The sequence below is a fragment of the Bos taurus genome, chromosome 25, assembly GCF_002263795.3.
Source record: "Bos taurus isolate L1 Dominette 01449 registration number 42190680 breed Hereford chromosome 25, ARS-UCD2.0, whole genome shotgun sequence".
NCBI lineage: Eukaryota > Metazoa > Chordata > Mammalia > Artiodactyla > Bovidae > Bos > Bos taurus.
In genome coordinates, this window is record NC_037352.1 from 2,772,145 (window position 1) to 2,787,527 (window position 15,383).

Here is a 15,383-nt window from a genome sequence, read left to right on the forward strand (position 1 = left end):
ATCTAGTGAAACATGAAGTCAAACAAGTCCTAAATAAATGGGAGGACTTAATCATGTTCATCTGTTTTGATCTTTACAGTGTTCCTGTTTACTGTGTTCATTTTATAGATGATGAAACAAAGTGCGAGAGAGATCCACTGGCTACCACAGCTAATTATTTGCAGACTACAACAAGGTTCCCAAGTCTCTAGGTTCCTAACGTTCTAGGATATCTTCCTGCATTTATTTATTTGTTTAACTAGCTGAGCAGGGTCTTAGTTGCTGCACGTGAACTCTAAGTTTCAGCACGTGGGATCTTTTAGTTGCGGCATGTGGGATCTAGCTCCCCTGCCAAGGGTCGAACCCCACACTCCCTGCATTGGAGCGCAGAGTCTTTAGCCACTGGACCACCAGGGAATTCCCTGCCTCCCTATTTAGACAGCAGGGTAATTGGATGGCTATATTGACATGAAAGAGAGGTGGGTGGGGAAGAGAGGGACAGAATTGTGTTTGATTATGGGAAGAAGTGAAGGAAGAGCAGTGATTCTCGATAGTACTACTGTGGCTGTCTCGTCTGTAAACGGAGGGCGAACAGGTGCTACAAGGACCCTTCAAAATAAGAGAAACGGAAGCGCCCAAACTGAAAGGCCTGGCGATTCATGGGGTCGCAAAGAGTCGGACACGCCTGAGCGACTGAACTGAACTGAACCAATGGGAGGGATTAACAAATAAGCGGTTTAAATAGGTTATGACGCAACGAGGATCCCGTCTTCTTATTGGGTAAGACTGCTGTCGATTAGCGAAGGGGCGGGACCAGTTGGGGAGGGCTATGCTTGTTCCGCGGCGCTGGTTTCTGGCTTAGCCTTTGCGCATGCGCCAGACTTTTTGTAAGTCATGGCTTGCACAATGGCAGCTTCCGGCCGCGCTCTGGGAAAGACGGCCTGGTGGTTGACTGACTGGGTTGAGGGCGGTTTTCCCGGTGGGCGGACCCGAGCCCTGTAGCTCCCTCCTCTCTGAGGCTGTAGTCGTGTCTCGGATCCTTGAACGGGAAGACACTCAGTGGCCATGAGCTGCAACCTCCTCTGTTTGGAGAGGCCTGGGAACGCGGAAGCCTGGTGTGTGGGCCCTGTCGCTCTTCGCCCTGTCCCTCACTTTCCCCGTGAAGTCGCCTTTGAAAGGCCCTACGCCTCTTGTTCTTGTGATTTACGCGAATAAAGCACTGGTTCACCAAGGCCTTATGGCACTCATGTGCTGGGCAGTGGGGACACGAAGACAGCTCAGAACTCCTTGTCTTCAGAGAGCGCCTAGACTATGGAGTGGATTACCCCGCAGAAACAAATTCTGGCGTTTAGGTGGATAATGTAGCTGAGCAAGAGCCGTGTACCTCTGGCGCAGAAAGCCAAACTCTGACCGCAGGTGTTTGCAGTGTAATAGAGGTGGGGCGCGCAAGACAACAAATACCTGTTCGGCCCCCAATATTAATAGTGCTGAAGTTCAGAAATCCCACCTTAGAGCCATAGGAGTGAAAACGAAGGGGAGACGGATCTCAGGGACATCTCAGCCGAAACCAATTTTCAACTTCGTTTGTACTCTTTATAATGCTTGAGTATTGGACACCTGGTCAGTAAACCAGGTGTGAAGACCCTAGTCGTCTTTGTCTTTTTTTACCCATTTATTCATTTGCCAAATGTTTACTTTAGGACTAGACACTTCTTGAGGTGCTGAGATTCACCAATGAAACAAATTACCCACTCTCCAAGAACCTTACATTCTGTGGGGATGACAGACGTTAAACCTACTAATATATGTCAAATAGTGAGATATGCTTAAAATTCCTGTAAGATGGTACTTCTCTTACACCAACCCAGACCATTTACTCTGCACCTCCTAAGTGCCAAGCACTGGGCCAGATGCTATACAAATAGCATTTCTAATCTTTTTCTCTGTGCTGCATGGTATTGTTATGTTCAGATGAAAAATAGAGGCATAGAGAAGTTCAGTATTTTCCCCAACATCATTAGTATGGATTGAGCTGGGACTGGAAACTGTATCTAGTTGATGGTCAAGGCCTGTTTGATTTCCATTAGGTAAGTCGTCTGTCAGCCTGATTATATCCACGTTGTGGGGATTGAATTTGGCAACTTGGAGAGCTCCCACCAGCTCTTCGGACTCTCCCGTTTCAGCAACTGCTGGGCCTCACTAGCTTTCAGCCAGCTCTGGGAACCTTGGTCATGATGGTTGGACCCCAAGCTGCATTCAGGTATAGGATCCTGGAGCTGAAAGTAATTTGTGATGGTCTGCACAGGGAGATCCAAACCTGGGTGAGAAATGAAGCATTGAGAAGGCAGTGAGCTTGGTGCAGCATCTGGAGTGAGAACCCAGCAGAGGAAGGCGTGGTGACAAAGGGAGCATGGAAAGAGAATGGAAATCAGATTGGAGATGGCCTCGGTGAGGGGACAGGCAGTTGAAAAAGGTGGAGAAGCTTAATTTAGCTTCTGCTTAAGCACTTGTTTTCCTCATCGGTGTCCATGCCAGTTTTTTATTTTTGTTTCTCCACGCTGTGCAGTATGTGGGATCTTGGTTCCCCAACCAGGGAGCAAACCTGTGCCCCCTGCAGTGGAAGCGCAGAGTCCTAACCACTGGATTGCCAGGGAATTTTTGACTCCCGGTTTTAGGAGACCAGATTTCCTTTTCCCCTTTGAAGCAAGGAGGGAGAGTTCTCAATAGATATTGGCTGTAGAGAACAAAGGAAGGGAGGTATCTGTCCCTGTAGAACTCAAGCTTTCTCCCCACACATTATAATGATCCAAGCCATCTCTGTAAGTGACAATCTTCTGGTTCTTGACATGTCTTGTAAGACAGAGGGATTGCAGTGCTCAGTCAGCTGTGGGAACTTTGATTGCGTCTCAGTGTCTAGCTTGCACCTCTCACAAAGCAGATTAATAAGACAAAACTGCCTTTGTGAAAATTACTCTTATTTAAAATGGACTCAGAGCTCAAAGGAGCAGATATCATGCCCCACCTCTAGACATCAATTGCATCAGCAACAGGAAGAAGGTTTACTTTTCTACCCACCAGAAGAATTTCTACTGGCCCAGCAAAATACCTGCCAATGGGAGATTGTCAAAACTCAGCCAATGAAAACCCACTATACTCCTTCCATTTTCCTCCTTTGGATTCTTAAGTCACGTTCGCCAGACTTGCTAACGGTTGCGAGTTTACATATTCCAACCCTAAATTGTTCCCAAATTAATTTTTCTGACAAAAATAACAGGCTATTTTATTGTTTTAGGTAAACACCAGGTACTGGAGGAGGCTGTGAGAAGCGGCGGGAGCCCAGCTCGGGTACCGGCAGGGACGGGGGCTGCACCCGGCGGGACGATGGGTTACCGCCCGCCACCCGCAGCGATGGAGGAAGAAATGCCCGCGAGAGGGCGGCGCCCATGCAGGGACCCCAGGCTCCAAGGGCCTGAGATTTCGCGGCGTCAACTCTCTCGCTGAGAGGCTGCTCCCTCAGTTGCAGCCGTGATAAAGCAATGGGCGGTGCGGAGCCCTCTCCGGAAGTACGTCACTTCCCCTTCCGGTTGACCGGGTTTTCCGGCCCCGGGGAATCTAAGTGGAACCCGGCGTTCCACTCTTCCCCCCGCCTCTAGCCTCTGAGTGGCGCGCTAGGCGGCGAGGCGGGGGCAGTCCTCCTTAGAGCCACTGTTAGACTGGAGGCGACTTGCGGTTGAGCCCTGGGAAGAGGGAGCGGCTTCCGTGAAGCCAGGCCGTCTGAGGTAACTTAGAGGCGGCTTCCAGTTCGGCACCGGCTCTGAAGCCGCCGAGAGACCCCCGCCACTGCTGGGCAGCCGGGGGCGTTTGCGAGCCGGGCAGCCGGACTGACCCGAGCTAGGCCCGCCGTCAGGCTCCTGAGGATGATTTCTGCACTCTTTGCGCGGGTGGCGCCCCGTGCCGCGCAACTGGAGGCCTCTCGGATACTGCCCGTAGGCCCAGTGCTCGCGGGCGCGCCCCGCGTCGTGTCCACTTTGCTGCCTCCACCGGTGTTTCCTTTACTGGCTGATGTGACCGCGGGAGAAACGAGAGGCCCAGGCTCAGAGATCAGCTTCCGTGTTGCGAAAGCCTGTTTAGTGTCCCGTGCGCCCCCTGAGCCGGCCGGCCATCCGGAGCCGGCCGTTTACGGATACCGCGGCTTCCTGGGCAGAATTTCTGTGCCCTTTCTTCTGGTTATCTCAGGGAAAGTGAGACAGACAGCTCTTTCCTCCCACGCCCACCAGCATCGCTTAGAGGTCTAAAGGACCCTTGGAGAATCTGAAAGGAATCAGTAGCAGTTGAATGTAATGGCCACTCACGTGGGCTCCCTTTTTTTAAAATCTCTTGACTGTGCTGGGTCTTTGCAGCGTGCGGGCTCTTTTTAGCCGGTGGGCTTTCCCTAGTTACCTACTCGACTCACTTGCCCTGGGGCGTGTGGTATCTTAGTTCCCTGACCACGGATCAAATCCAGGCCCCCTGAAGTGGAAGGCGGATTCTTAACCCCTGGACCACAGGGAAGTCTCACCACTTGACATTTGAATAAACAGTTTGTGAACAAGGGTCAGCTGTAGTTTTTTCCTAGGTCAAGAGAAATTTGAAATACGGATATAAATCTTCTACATAGTGTTTTTTATGTGTCTTGCAAAGAAATGCCAAAATAAATGTTGAACAACTAGTTATTGAGGGATGCTTTTTCAGAAGAATAAGGCTCCATTTTCCTAATTACTTCCTTTCCGCTCTGGTCTCATTGTTGCAGCTCTCCTACAAGTTTTGATACAATGGAAAGGAGCACCTCAAAAGGTCCAGGAAGTGAAGGCTTTCATCTTCCCAGAAGGACAAAGGTTATAGAAGTTGTATCCTCTTACTAAAGACAGACTAGGACAATATGTTAAAATTTAAGACGAACTCAGAATATTCTACAGATCTTTCCTTAACAATAGAGAATGACGTAGGAAGTTTTTCAGTTAAATCATTGGATAATCCCCGAACTCCTTGCAGCCAGTGGGTATTAGTTTTCTCATCCATATACTTTTCCTGATTGTTTTTTTAAAGGCAAAGTGATTTATTGGAATTTGTCTTCAGTAAGCTGTGCTGTATTAAGTTGAATAATAGAAAGTAGAAAAACATGGCCCTGGCAGTTGATTTTTAAAGTTCATCTTTCTCATTATAACTAGCAGATAGTAAAGTTCATGTGACAGCATCTTACTGACATGCACTTTTTTCTGCCCTGAATGCCTTAGGAAGAAGATTGTTTTATTGATTTTGTTCCAGACCAGACTGGGCCTCAGTTGTCAGATCTGGAGCTGGTGGTGTATCTGGCACAGGAGCAGAATTGTTCCTAGATCAAAATGATGACAGTAGATCTGAAGGTGTGTAAGTACTTGAATGCTCATTTCAGGGCTCTGTGGGAGACCAAGGGGCCTGTGGCAGAGAACTCCAGTCAGCATAAGAAACATGCCCCACAAACAAGACAGTCTCACTCCTGAGAGGTCTCACCAGCATTTCCGAAACTTCCTTTGTCATGAAGCAGCTGGACCCTGGGAGGCTAGTGACCAGCTCCAGGAATTATGCTGTCGGTGGCTGAGGCCAGAGATTCATTCAAAAGAGCAGATCTTGGAACTTGTGGTGCTAGAGCAGTTCCTAACCATTCTGCCTGGGGACACCCAGACACCATCCACAGAGCATCGAGGAGGCTGTGGTCCTGGTAGAACACTTGCAAAGGGAAACTGGCCAAACAAGGAGTGGGGTGAGGAGAAAAATTCTTGATGTGCATTGAAATAGAGTGAAGGTGGATATATTGGGGCAGTTAATTGGGAGAAAAAATGGATTAGGTCACTATTGGATTGCTCCATTAACACTTGTGAAGCAGGACCTGAAAGCACAGACCCGCAGCCTTAGTCAGCCCGTAGGATTCAGAGATCCTGGTAGAGACTTCCCTGGCCTTAGGGACAGAGTTGAGTTTTGCTCTCTTTGGAGCCAGGGTGTGTTGAGGGTAATGAGCCTAGTCTGGCTTGGCCAAGGAGATGGACCTCAAATTCTTAGAAACATACAAAAAGCACTAAGGAGCTGGAGAGTTCAGGGCAGATCAGAAAAGAAAGGACTCTGAGAGACCAAAAGAGAGCGAAGCTATGGAAGAGAAGGAAAAAAAAACACAACCGACTAGGGGATGACTGCCCAGGAAGGGGAAAAATTAGGAAGAACACAGAGAAAGAAAGATTTGAAATCCCAGCAGAGTAGCTGAGAGAAGAAAGACCCTGAGGGATAGTGTCCTCTGTACCATAGGCGAGAGCCTCCACTGCCCTCTCTCAGTGGTGGTTCCTGGCTCTGCTCTGAGTGGGGATCCAGGACATGCCCTTGGGCAGGTGACAGCTCACCAGCTGGCCTCAGGCCCACTGTGAATACCAGGAGGGCACATGTTTGTCAAAATTATTTGAACATAGGTCAGAGCTATGGCTCTTTTCTCCTGCTTTTTTCCTCCATTTCATCCCTATTGTCTGTGAGAATCTTCCCTGACCATGTGGAAAATCTGGTTGACAGGACAACTTTTAAATTCAATTCCTTAATCTTTTGAGGTAATTAGAAGACAGGAAACCACTAAGGCAAGGATCTAAGTTGGGAGAGAAAGCCTGTCAAGGCAGCATGAGAACAGGTGGCCTGTGCAACCCTGTTTGTGGGCCGAACTAGGCTGAATTCAGGAGGTGGGACTGCTGTCTTGGAGAGCTGGCAGTAACCACACCCTTTACTGGTTTCTCCCAGTTTTCCTATGTTGTGTATGGATTGTTCTTGTGGAAAATTGGTGGCTGGTATCTCTAGGTCTTTGTGTCATTTCCTTCAGCGTCTCCCTCTTTCCCCGCAGTCTGCACTCTCTGCTTTTTCCTCCCTCTCCCATCAAGCCCAAACCAAAAGTCAGTTCTGTGGTAACAAGTATGGGGGTTATTTCTAGGTTGCAGTCCAGGAGCTGGGAAAGGAGGCAGTGCTCTTGGGAGAAGCAGCAGAGGCCCCAGGCTTCCAGCTGAAGCCAGCAGAGTCCCAGCCAGTGGGCATGTCCCTGGAGGAAGAAGTTTGGAATATACACCAGGGTCTACAAGAGCCACTGAGCAGGAATACCCACAAAGAACCTGAGCCCGTATGTGAGAGGGGTAAGGATCTTCATGTTACTTTTCTTCTCCTGGGAGGTGGGATATAATTTAAGCCAGAATGTGTGTGCACTTTCTGGTTACCCTGCCCTGTGGATCTACTAATGCAGCTACATTAGCAATTAGGATGCCCCCCAGGTGGCGGTAGAATAGGTCATGTGGGGTTGAGGGTGGGGGTTGGCCTAAGATACAGAAATCTCCCAACCGCAGAACCCTGGTAATGATACTGGGAACTCAGTTCTTTAGAAAAGTAGAGAGGATTGGGCCCACCTGTCCTTGTAAAAACAGAAGGAATTAAGGGGTTATCAGTGACAAAATGTGAATAAAATTGTATATAGGCTAAAAGTAACAATAAAAAATTTAAAAAAGCTAAAGCAACTTTTCTTACTGTACACTAGAGTCCCTGAGTATTTTGTTCTCAATTCATGTCATGACTGGATTACAGGTTTTTTCCTTTCATAAATTTGCTCAGGAAGATTAGGGAACCTGTTTCAGGGGCTGGTAGATTCAGTGGTTTTTATCTACAAGGAGAGAGCCATTTCTAGACACCACACACACTTGTAAAGGTATCTCATCAATCCTGAAAACATGAGAATCTTTTACATTTTAGAAATGAGCCTAGTATGTTTAGAAACGGAAGATAAATTTCTGTGGTGCTTTTTTATCCACAGTGGTACCTACTTACCAGATCCTAGCCCTTCCTGAGGAAACAAACACCAAAGACTGGACAGTGGCACCTGAGTTCATCTTGCCTGAGTCCCAGGTGAGCTGTGCTTTCCAGCTTCTTGGGGCTGCTTCTCCCTGCTGTCTGTGACCCACCCTGCCCAGCAGGTGTTCAAAAGCATGTTAACTCAGATGATCTCCCAGGGGAACTGGGTACCTCCTGGGCTTACTGATCCCTTCCCTCTTTCTTTTCTGCCTCCTCACTTTAAAAAGTATCATGTGTTGTTCCTTTAATATCTGGCTAACATACGAATCATGGGCCAGATGGTTGGGCTGTCTTTCAAGTGGCAAGTTCTGAGTTAAAGCCATTCTCTTCTTTAGGGTTTGTTGACATTTGAGGAAGTGGCCATATACTTTTCCCAGGAAGAATGGGAACTACTGAATCCCACTCAGAAGGCCCTCTACAATGACGTAATGCACGAGAACTATGAGACTGTCATCTCTCTAGGTAAAAATTCTCTTCCCTTTGCATAGGAATGGACTAATCTGTCACATTCTTGGTTTACTTTTACCCCCGTGAGAGAATCTCTGTTTCAGTAGCTCGTTGATTCTCAGATAGTAGTTCACCACAGGAAAGGTGTATCTGGAAACCCTGGAGCTTCTGCCAAGTTCACATGTTCATTCCTTATCCAAAATTTTTGTTCCCTTCAAATCTGCTTTGCTCTACTCTCTCCTGTCTCCCTGAAAGACACAACCATTAACCTAAAGTTCAGGCCAGAAAACCCCTGGATCATTTTTTACTGTGATGTTGCCATCATACCCTACTACTAACACATCACTGATCATCTTGGCTCCACAATCACAGTGTAGTTTGAATTGGATCATGTCTCAGCCTCTTGCGCTGTTCACATCCTCATCTCAGCCACAAGGTTCACCTCAGTACTTTCTTACTGGCACCCATTGCCACCACTCCTGCTCTCCCACCCTCAGTTTTCCACACAGTAGCCAGAGTCTTTTAAAAACCTAATCATGGGGTATTTCCTGGCAGTCCATTGGTTAGGGCTTCTCATTTTCAATGCCAAGAGCGTGGATTCAATCCCTGGTTGCGGAACTAATATCCCAAAAGCTGCATGATCCGGCCAAAAAAAAAAATGCCTAATCAGATCATGACATTTTCTGCTTAAAAACCTGTCATAGGAGAAGGAAATGGCAACCTACTCCAGTATTCTTGCCTGGAAAAGTCCATGGACAGAGGAGCCTGGCAGGCTGCAGTCCATGGGGTTATATGACTGAGCACACATGCATGAGGGTGGAGGGAGATGGGTTGGTAGCAATAAGCTGGTAGAACTTTAAAGAAAAAAAAAGAACAACCTATGATAACTTCTCAATATATTCAGTATTAGAACCAAATTCCTTACCACAGCCCCCAGGATCCTCCAAAGTCTGGCTTCTCATCTGCTGTCATCTCTTGCCACTTGTGCTCTTGCTTCATTCTTCACTCTTGTCATCTTGCTGTTTCATGGACTTCAAATGCTCATTTCTTTCTCTTACCCTCTGCCTGGTACACTTTTCTGTCACATGACAAAACTCACCTTAGGGTTCTGCTCAGGTATCATTTTCTAAAAGCAGCTTTTTTCACAGTCTTATCTAAAATAGTGTCACAGAAATAGAACCTTAAATGTTCTCTTACCCTTCCTTAGTTTCCTTTAAAACATTTATCACTTCCTGACATTTGTTTGTCTGTTGATGTTAGAGTGTCTGACTCTGCATGAGATGATAAGCTCTGTGGTAGCCGGGGATTTGGCTTATTCTCCACTATGTCCCTGGTACATAGAGGGTGCCTGGTGCACCATAACCACTCAGTACGTATTTATGGAATGACTGAGTAATGAATACTTTCCATACTTGGCAGTACAATTTGGAGTAAGTTCACTAAGTAATTCTTGCCTGTTTCTGCCACCTGGATGTGAACCAGTGAGCTATGGGAGTGGTAGAAATCTTTTCTAGTCCAGTGTTTGGTGCTTGAGAACTAAATAAAAAGTTAGTATAATGATGGCATGTATCATTTGTGCATGATACATGCCCATGGACCTTCACATCGACTCACCTAAACCTGGTCTTATCCAATATAAGTCTTCCTGAAGACGTAATAGCACCAGTCTATGTTTCCTGCAGGCTCTGGAGTTTGGTTACTCCTTAGTTAAATATGGAGAAGTGGTGTCAGAAGATGTGGAATTTGCACTGGATTCCTGTCGATCTAGCTTAGGTTCCTTTCTCAGTCTTTGCTTTTCATGCCCAGTCACAAATGCAGTATAGTGTAAACTTAATATTGGATATGAGAGTATCCATTTAACCATTCAGGATAACAAACGGTTAAAGTATCTTTTGCTTTTCCTGAAGTAGTCTGAAATTAGTGAACCATTTATTAGTTCTAGTCGTTGACCTCAGTTTTTTATTTCACAGCATTATTTGTGCTCCCCAAACCTAAAGTGATCTATTTAGAGCAAGGGGAAGAGCCATATATTCAAGGATCTCCAATGTTCAAAGACAATCCTGGAGAGCTGCTTTCAGGTAAATAATACCATGGGAAGAGGAGAAATGTGCCTAGATTAGGAACCTTTCCAAGGGCTTAACATTTTAAGATTCTACTTCCCTATATATATATTTTAAAATCAGTGAATGTTGTGCTTTTTTTCTATTCCCATAGTTATCTTGCTCTGACATACAGTAGACTGATTCTTATGTTTATTCCAACAGAGATAAAACTGAAAAATGACATGGAAAATCATCAACTCATGTGTCTTTCTGACTTAGAAATACAAGCACCAGGAGACATAGTATCAAAAAAAGCCAGTGTGAATGTTCATCAGAAAACAACAGGCAAAGAAAATCATGGTGATGTGCATAGGCTGGGGAAATGGCACCAAGATTTTCCAGTGAAGGAAAGAAATAAACTTTCCAACTGGTGGGAGGAAGAGCTGCTGAAACTTATGGAGCTTCATAAGAAAGAACGTGCAACAGAGAAGCCTTTTAAATGTCAGGAATGTGGGAAAAGCTTCAGAGTTAGTTCTGACCTTATTAAGCACCAAAGAATTCACACTGAGGAGAAACCGTATAAATGTCAGCAGTGTGATAAGAGGTTTAGATGGAGGTCAGATCTTAATAAGCACTTAACCACACACCAAGGAGTAAAACCGTATAAATGCTCCTGGTGTGGGAAAAGCTTCAGTCAAAATTCACATCTCCACACACATCAAAGAATTCACACAGGAGAGAAGCCCTTTACATGTCATGAATGTGGAAAAAAATTCAGTCAAAATTCCCACCTTATTAAACACCGGAGAACCCATCTATAACACATGCAAGCATCAGTGAATGCTCAAGACTTTGACACCAGGATTGACATCAATGAAGAAAAGCTTATCTAGTGTTCTTAGTCTAAGAAATTTACCAACCAGAGTTTAACCCTAAAGTTTATGAAAAATTTCAAAATTAAGAAGCATGAAGAATTTTTTACCAGTGGAAAATTTGGTGATATAAACATCATGTTTCACAGAAAGAAGTTAGGGTTGACTGTGAGAGGAAACAGTAGTAGTTAGTTGTACTACTTACTGTTTTTACTTAGAACTATCACTGAATTCCTTAGGAAAATAGGTGTTCTCTAAGAACCCGAGTAAGGGAAAAAGCTTTTGGGATTGTAGCTGACAGAATAGCAATACCAGCTTCAAATAGCAGATGCAGTCATGATCACCAGTCTTCTGTGGTCACAGAGGTAAATATTGTTTTTCATTGATCTTCCAGCCACTGTTAAGCACATATGATGGAAACATTTGTAGCATAGTTTTCAGTAATATACGTGTTTGATTACATACATTGTCTTTCAGGTAGCCGACTTAGCAGTTTCAATAGTCTTTTGGGACGGAAATGAATTTTAACATGAAGTTTTCCAGAAACCAAGTTGAGTTTTCTTACTCTTGTCATTGGACAGTGTTTGCAAAATTGACATGGTTTTGACTTCCTTTATGAATCTTTATTTCTATACCTCTGGAATCCTTTCAGCACAATTTTTACTGTGATGAAATAATTTACTTTAGTGGTGGAGAATCTGCCAGGTGAACTGATGCACCATCTTACCTCTCATTGGTGATGTTTGAAAAAAGGAGAATATCTCTAATGAGGTCATGTGGACATGAATTGGAATTTTTACCATTCAGTCTATATTAGATGGCAGGCTATAGTGCATGGGGTTGCAGAGTTGGACACGACTTAGCAGCTAAACAACAACAATATAATAGATGTAAAGAATTTTCTGTAATAAACTAGACTCCTTACCTCACAATGCCAATAGGATAAAAGAGCCATGAACATGGGTACTTTTCTGAGGCCTAAATGGATATTAATGGGAATTCAGGAACAATTTCTCAGTTTTTTGTCTGTTCACATTTTAATTTGGCTTTGGTTTGTTATTAAGAACAAGGAGAGGGTTATGCTTGTCTGGGAACTGGCGTGTGTGCAGTAGGGAGGATCCTGTGGGTCACTGGGCATGGTGCTCTGAATCCAGCAGCAGGAGACCAAGCCCAAAGGTTTGGGAGCTGATGCTAAGTGGTAGATGAAGGTGGGTGAACCCGCACCTCCTTGGCTGACAATAAACTGTTAAACACACGAGATCTTCTGTTTCTGTTCAGCACACCATAGACTGCTGAGAATCTCTCTGGATTCTGGGTTTTCTTATAATACCTTTTTATCTACAGCCCTGATTCAGATGTGTTCCTTCTAGAGCTTTCGGGTAGTGTTAGGAAAGGAGTTAAATAATGTCTTTAACATATCTCTTAGAAACAAGGAAGTTAAGGCTCAGAGAGATTTAGGGACTTGTTAAGACCCCATAACTAGTGGATCTGTTGGCTGTCACTTAGCTGTAACTAGTCAGGCCTGAAGACAGGATCAGTTGGACTGATCTGTATGTTGTCCCTGCCCAGTCAGCCTGGATGACATTGGATCTGTTTCAAGTTTGTAAAACTAATTTCTTGGTTACTGAAACACGCATAAGTCTTCATTTTCTCTATGAAATAGAGATAAAGCTCAACTCAGGGTTTTCTGAGGATTAGAGGGATTGATGAAGGAAAAGTATCTAATGGCCATGCTGGTAGTGGAGTCTCAGACAGTGTCCATGTCCTTTTCCTTTTCTCTGATCCGCAGTGGTGTGTTGGGTGGACTGACCACACTGAAGGAGCTAGTGCATCTGTGGCTGTTGGAGCTCCTTCCAGGAGCTGAGCGCTCGTTGTGGTGGTTTGCTCAGTTGATTTGTCCTTTGGCTTCAGTGCTTTATGGTGTAAGTCACTTGATCTGTTGGTGTGTCGCTGTCAGCAAGATTTCATTTCCTTCCCCAAGATGAACTCTGTCAAGAATTATTTGCTAAGCACAGCCAGCTCTGCATAGATCTTACCCAACACCCTCAATCTTAACACCCCTGGAACTCTTGTCTCTTCTCCCAGGATACACCTATGGATTAGTTGCTGGCACTGCATTCATGCATTTGTTTTAATGAGGTCCTATTTTGTGTCCAGGTACTTGTTTTTTTGAAGAGCAGACTTTCAACAAGCCTTTTTGTTTTCTTTCCCCGCAGTGGGTCTTTGTTGCAGTGTGCAGGCTTCTCTTGTGGTGAGTGGGCTTAGTTGCCCCAAAGCATGTGGGATCTTGGTTCCCCAACCAGGGATTGAACCCATGTCCCTTGCATTTGAAGGCAGATTCTTAATCACTGGACCACCAGGGAAGTTCCCACGTACTCTTCTAAGCTAAGGACATGATAATGGACAAGGAGACGAAATGCTTATTGCTGTGGAGCTTGTATCCCAGTGAACAGTAAGAATGGGGTGGTTGGGACTTCCTGGCGGTCCAGTAGGACTCCTCACTTTCACTGCTGAGGGTCTGGGTCCAGTCCTTGGTTGGGGAACTGGTATCCTGTAAGCTAATGTGGGACAGCCAAAAAAAAAAAAAAAAAAAGTGGTGGGGTAGTGGTTATCCTTTTTTGCTCCTTTTCGTTCGACAGGGTCCTGAGATAGTTTTGAGCAGTGGGTTGTATAGAAGTCTCACTTCTGGACTGAAGCACTTATTTGTTGGTACAGGACTCTTGTGCTGTCTTCTGCCTCAGTCATGTAAGCATATAGGAGCCACGAGATCAGAACAGTCTGGAATGCTGACCTTCCACACTGGGGAGAGGTATCTGTTCTAGATGGTCTGCCAGACCTGTAATGCACTTTGTAGGAACAATAAATAAACTTTTGTTGTGTTAAATTACTGGGATGTTGGTGCTGTGTGTTTCTACAGCATAACCTGACCTGTCTTAATTGGGCTGGCTGTTCTGGTAGAGCTCAGAAACCTTTGTCATTCTGCCTGGTCTTTGGTCCTCAGAAGAGATCTAGTTTCCTCTTGATGCTCCACTGAGATGATGTAACTGTAACACCGGTGGAAACACATAGGAGCTTACAAGATTGTAGGTGATGGGAAAGAAAGACTGGATTGCTTACCCAAAACAAATAAGAGGTCAGTTGTTGAAGTGGATGAGGCAACCATCTCTCCCTCCCTCTGACCTTATTCCACTTTGTCTTTGTCCTCCACTGCACCACTGCTCCATTAACCCCTCATGCACTGGAAGGGTTTCTGTCCATCAGTGGGCTTGAGAGTGAGTAGGGATTTCCTTCCATTCCTCATATGAATGTAGTAGACTTCAAGTAATTGTTTGTTAAATACCTCTTGTGCCTTCTGTGAGTTGTGCCTCAGAGAACACAGGACACAAGTCACCAAAATTTCCCACAGTATAAAGAGGAATGTGGCTTCTCTCCCTGGACTGAAAGGTGACAGTTGGAAAGAAACTTGGACAGGAACACAGGAGCAGTACAATCCAGCTGGGGAATGAGAAACCTCCAGTGGGAAAGTCTTAGCCACTAGTTAGCAGCATGGTGTCTTATTCCTTATCTTTGGAATTTGGGTTGGATGTGTGCAAGTTAGAAGAAGGCATTTCTATACCTCATCACAGGAATGAGAGCTGATTACTAAAACAACAATATAAAACTAAAACTATTGAACCTTGGTTCAAAAATGAATTCAGACTTGACCCTGGGTTCAGTCTCGCTAATGTGACCTTTGTAACCAGATGATTTCTAGGACAAACCAGAAGGTGCTTTATTTTTTGTGTGTTCAGTTAACAGCCTTACAAGTGGCTCCAGGGTTGCTTCTGAGAAGCAGATCTCTGATCTAGTCTAGCCCCTAGATCTTTGACACCTTCTCTGCATTGGTCCATCCCAGTGGTCACAGTCTTGGGACCATTGCATACCCAGAGTTCTGGCCATTAAGCTGACTGTAACCTCAAGCTGATCTTGAGAACTTCCACTCTCTTGACTGGAGGGGAAGTACAGGAGGAGAGCTTGGAAACTAAAACTCTGGTGTTTCGATCAGCTTTTGAAACTATGAGAACAGTGGTTAATTCTGCTGGAGAACTTGAGACAAAGAATCCTAAGTAGCCTTTTCGATTCTTCAGGACAAGGTAAGGACGCGTGGAGCTCTAGTTCTTTGTTT

General features: G+C 45.2%; 1 protein-coding gene across 4 annotated transcripts; it reads left to right on the plus strand.

Annotated features, from left to right (window-relative positions):
* The first annotated feature begins 3,561 nt into the window (after positions 1-3,561).
* Positions 3,562-14,105, plus strand: LOC104970105 (zinc finger protein 75A). Of its 4 annotated transcripts, XM_010819243.4 has the most exons (8): positions 3,562-3,758; positions 4,769-4,853; positions 5,253-5,381; positions 6,956-7,151; positions 7,820-7,911; positions 8,193-8,319; positions 10,275-10,382; positions 10,569-14,105. In XM_010819243.4, the coding sequence occupies exons 3-8, from the start codon at positions 5,361-5,363 to the stop codon at positions 11,165-11,167; spliced, it is 1,143 nt and encodes a 380-aa protein (XP_010817545.1). In that variant the 5' UTR covers positions 3,562-3,758; positions 4,769-4,853; positions 5,253-5,360; the 3' UTR covers positions 11,168-14,105. The 4 variants fall into 4 exon arrangements, with proteins under 4 accessions (XP_010817545.1, XP_059737656.1, XP_010817546.1 ...); XM_059881673.1 differs by lacking the exon at positions 10,275-10,382; XM_010819244.4 differs by lacking the exon at positions 4,769-4,853.
* The last annotated feature ends 1,278 nt before the right edge of the window (positions 14,106-15,383 follow it).

Excerpts from the sequence above, each read along its gene's own strand:
- LOC104970105 (XM_010819243.4), top strand. The coding sequence starts at position 5,361 with ATGATGACAGTAGATCTGAAG. Across the intron at positions 5,382-6,955 it reads TGATGACAGTAGATCTGAAG|GTTGCAGTCCAGGAGCTGGG; the intron begins GTGTGTAAGTAC and ends GGTTATTTCTAG. Across the intron at positions 10,383-10,568 it reads TCCTGGAGAGCTGCTTTCAG|AGATAAAACTGAAAAATGAC; the intron begins GTAAATAATACC and ends TTATTCCAACAG.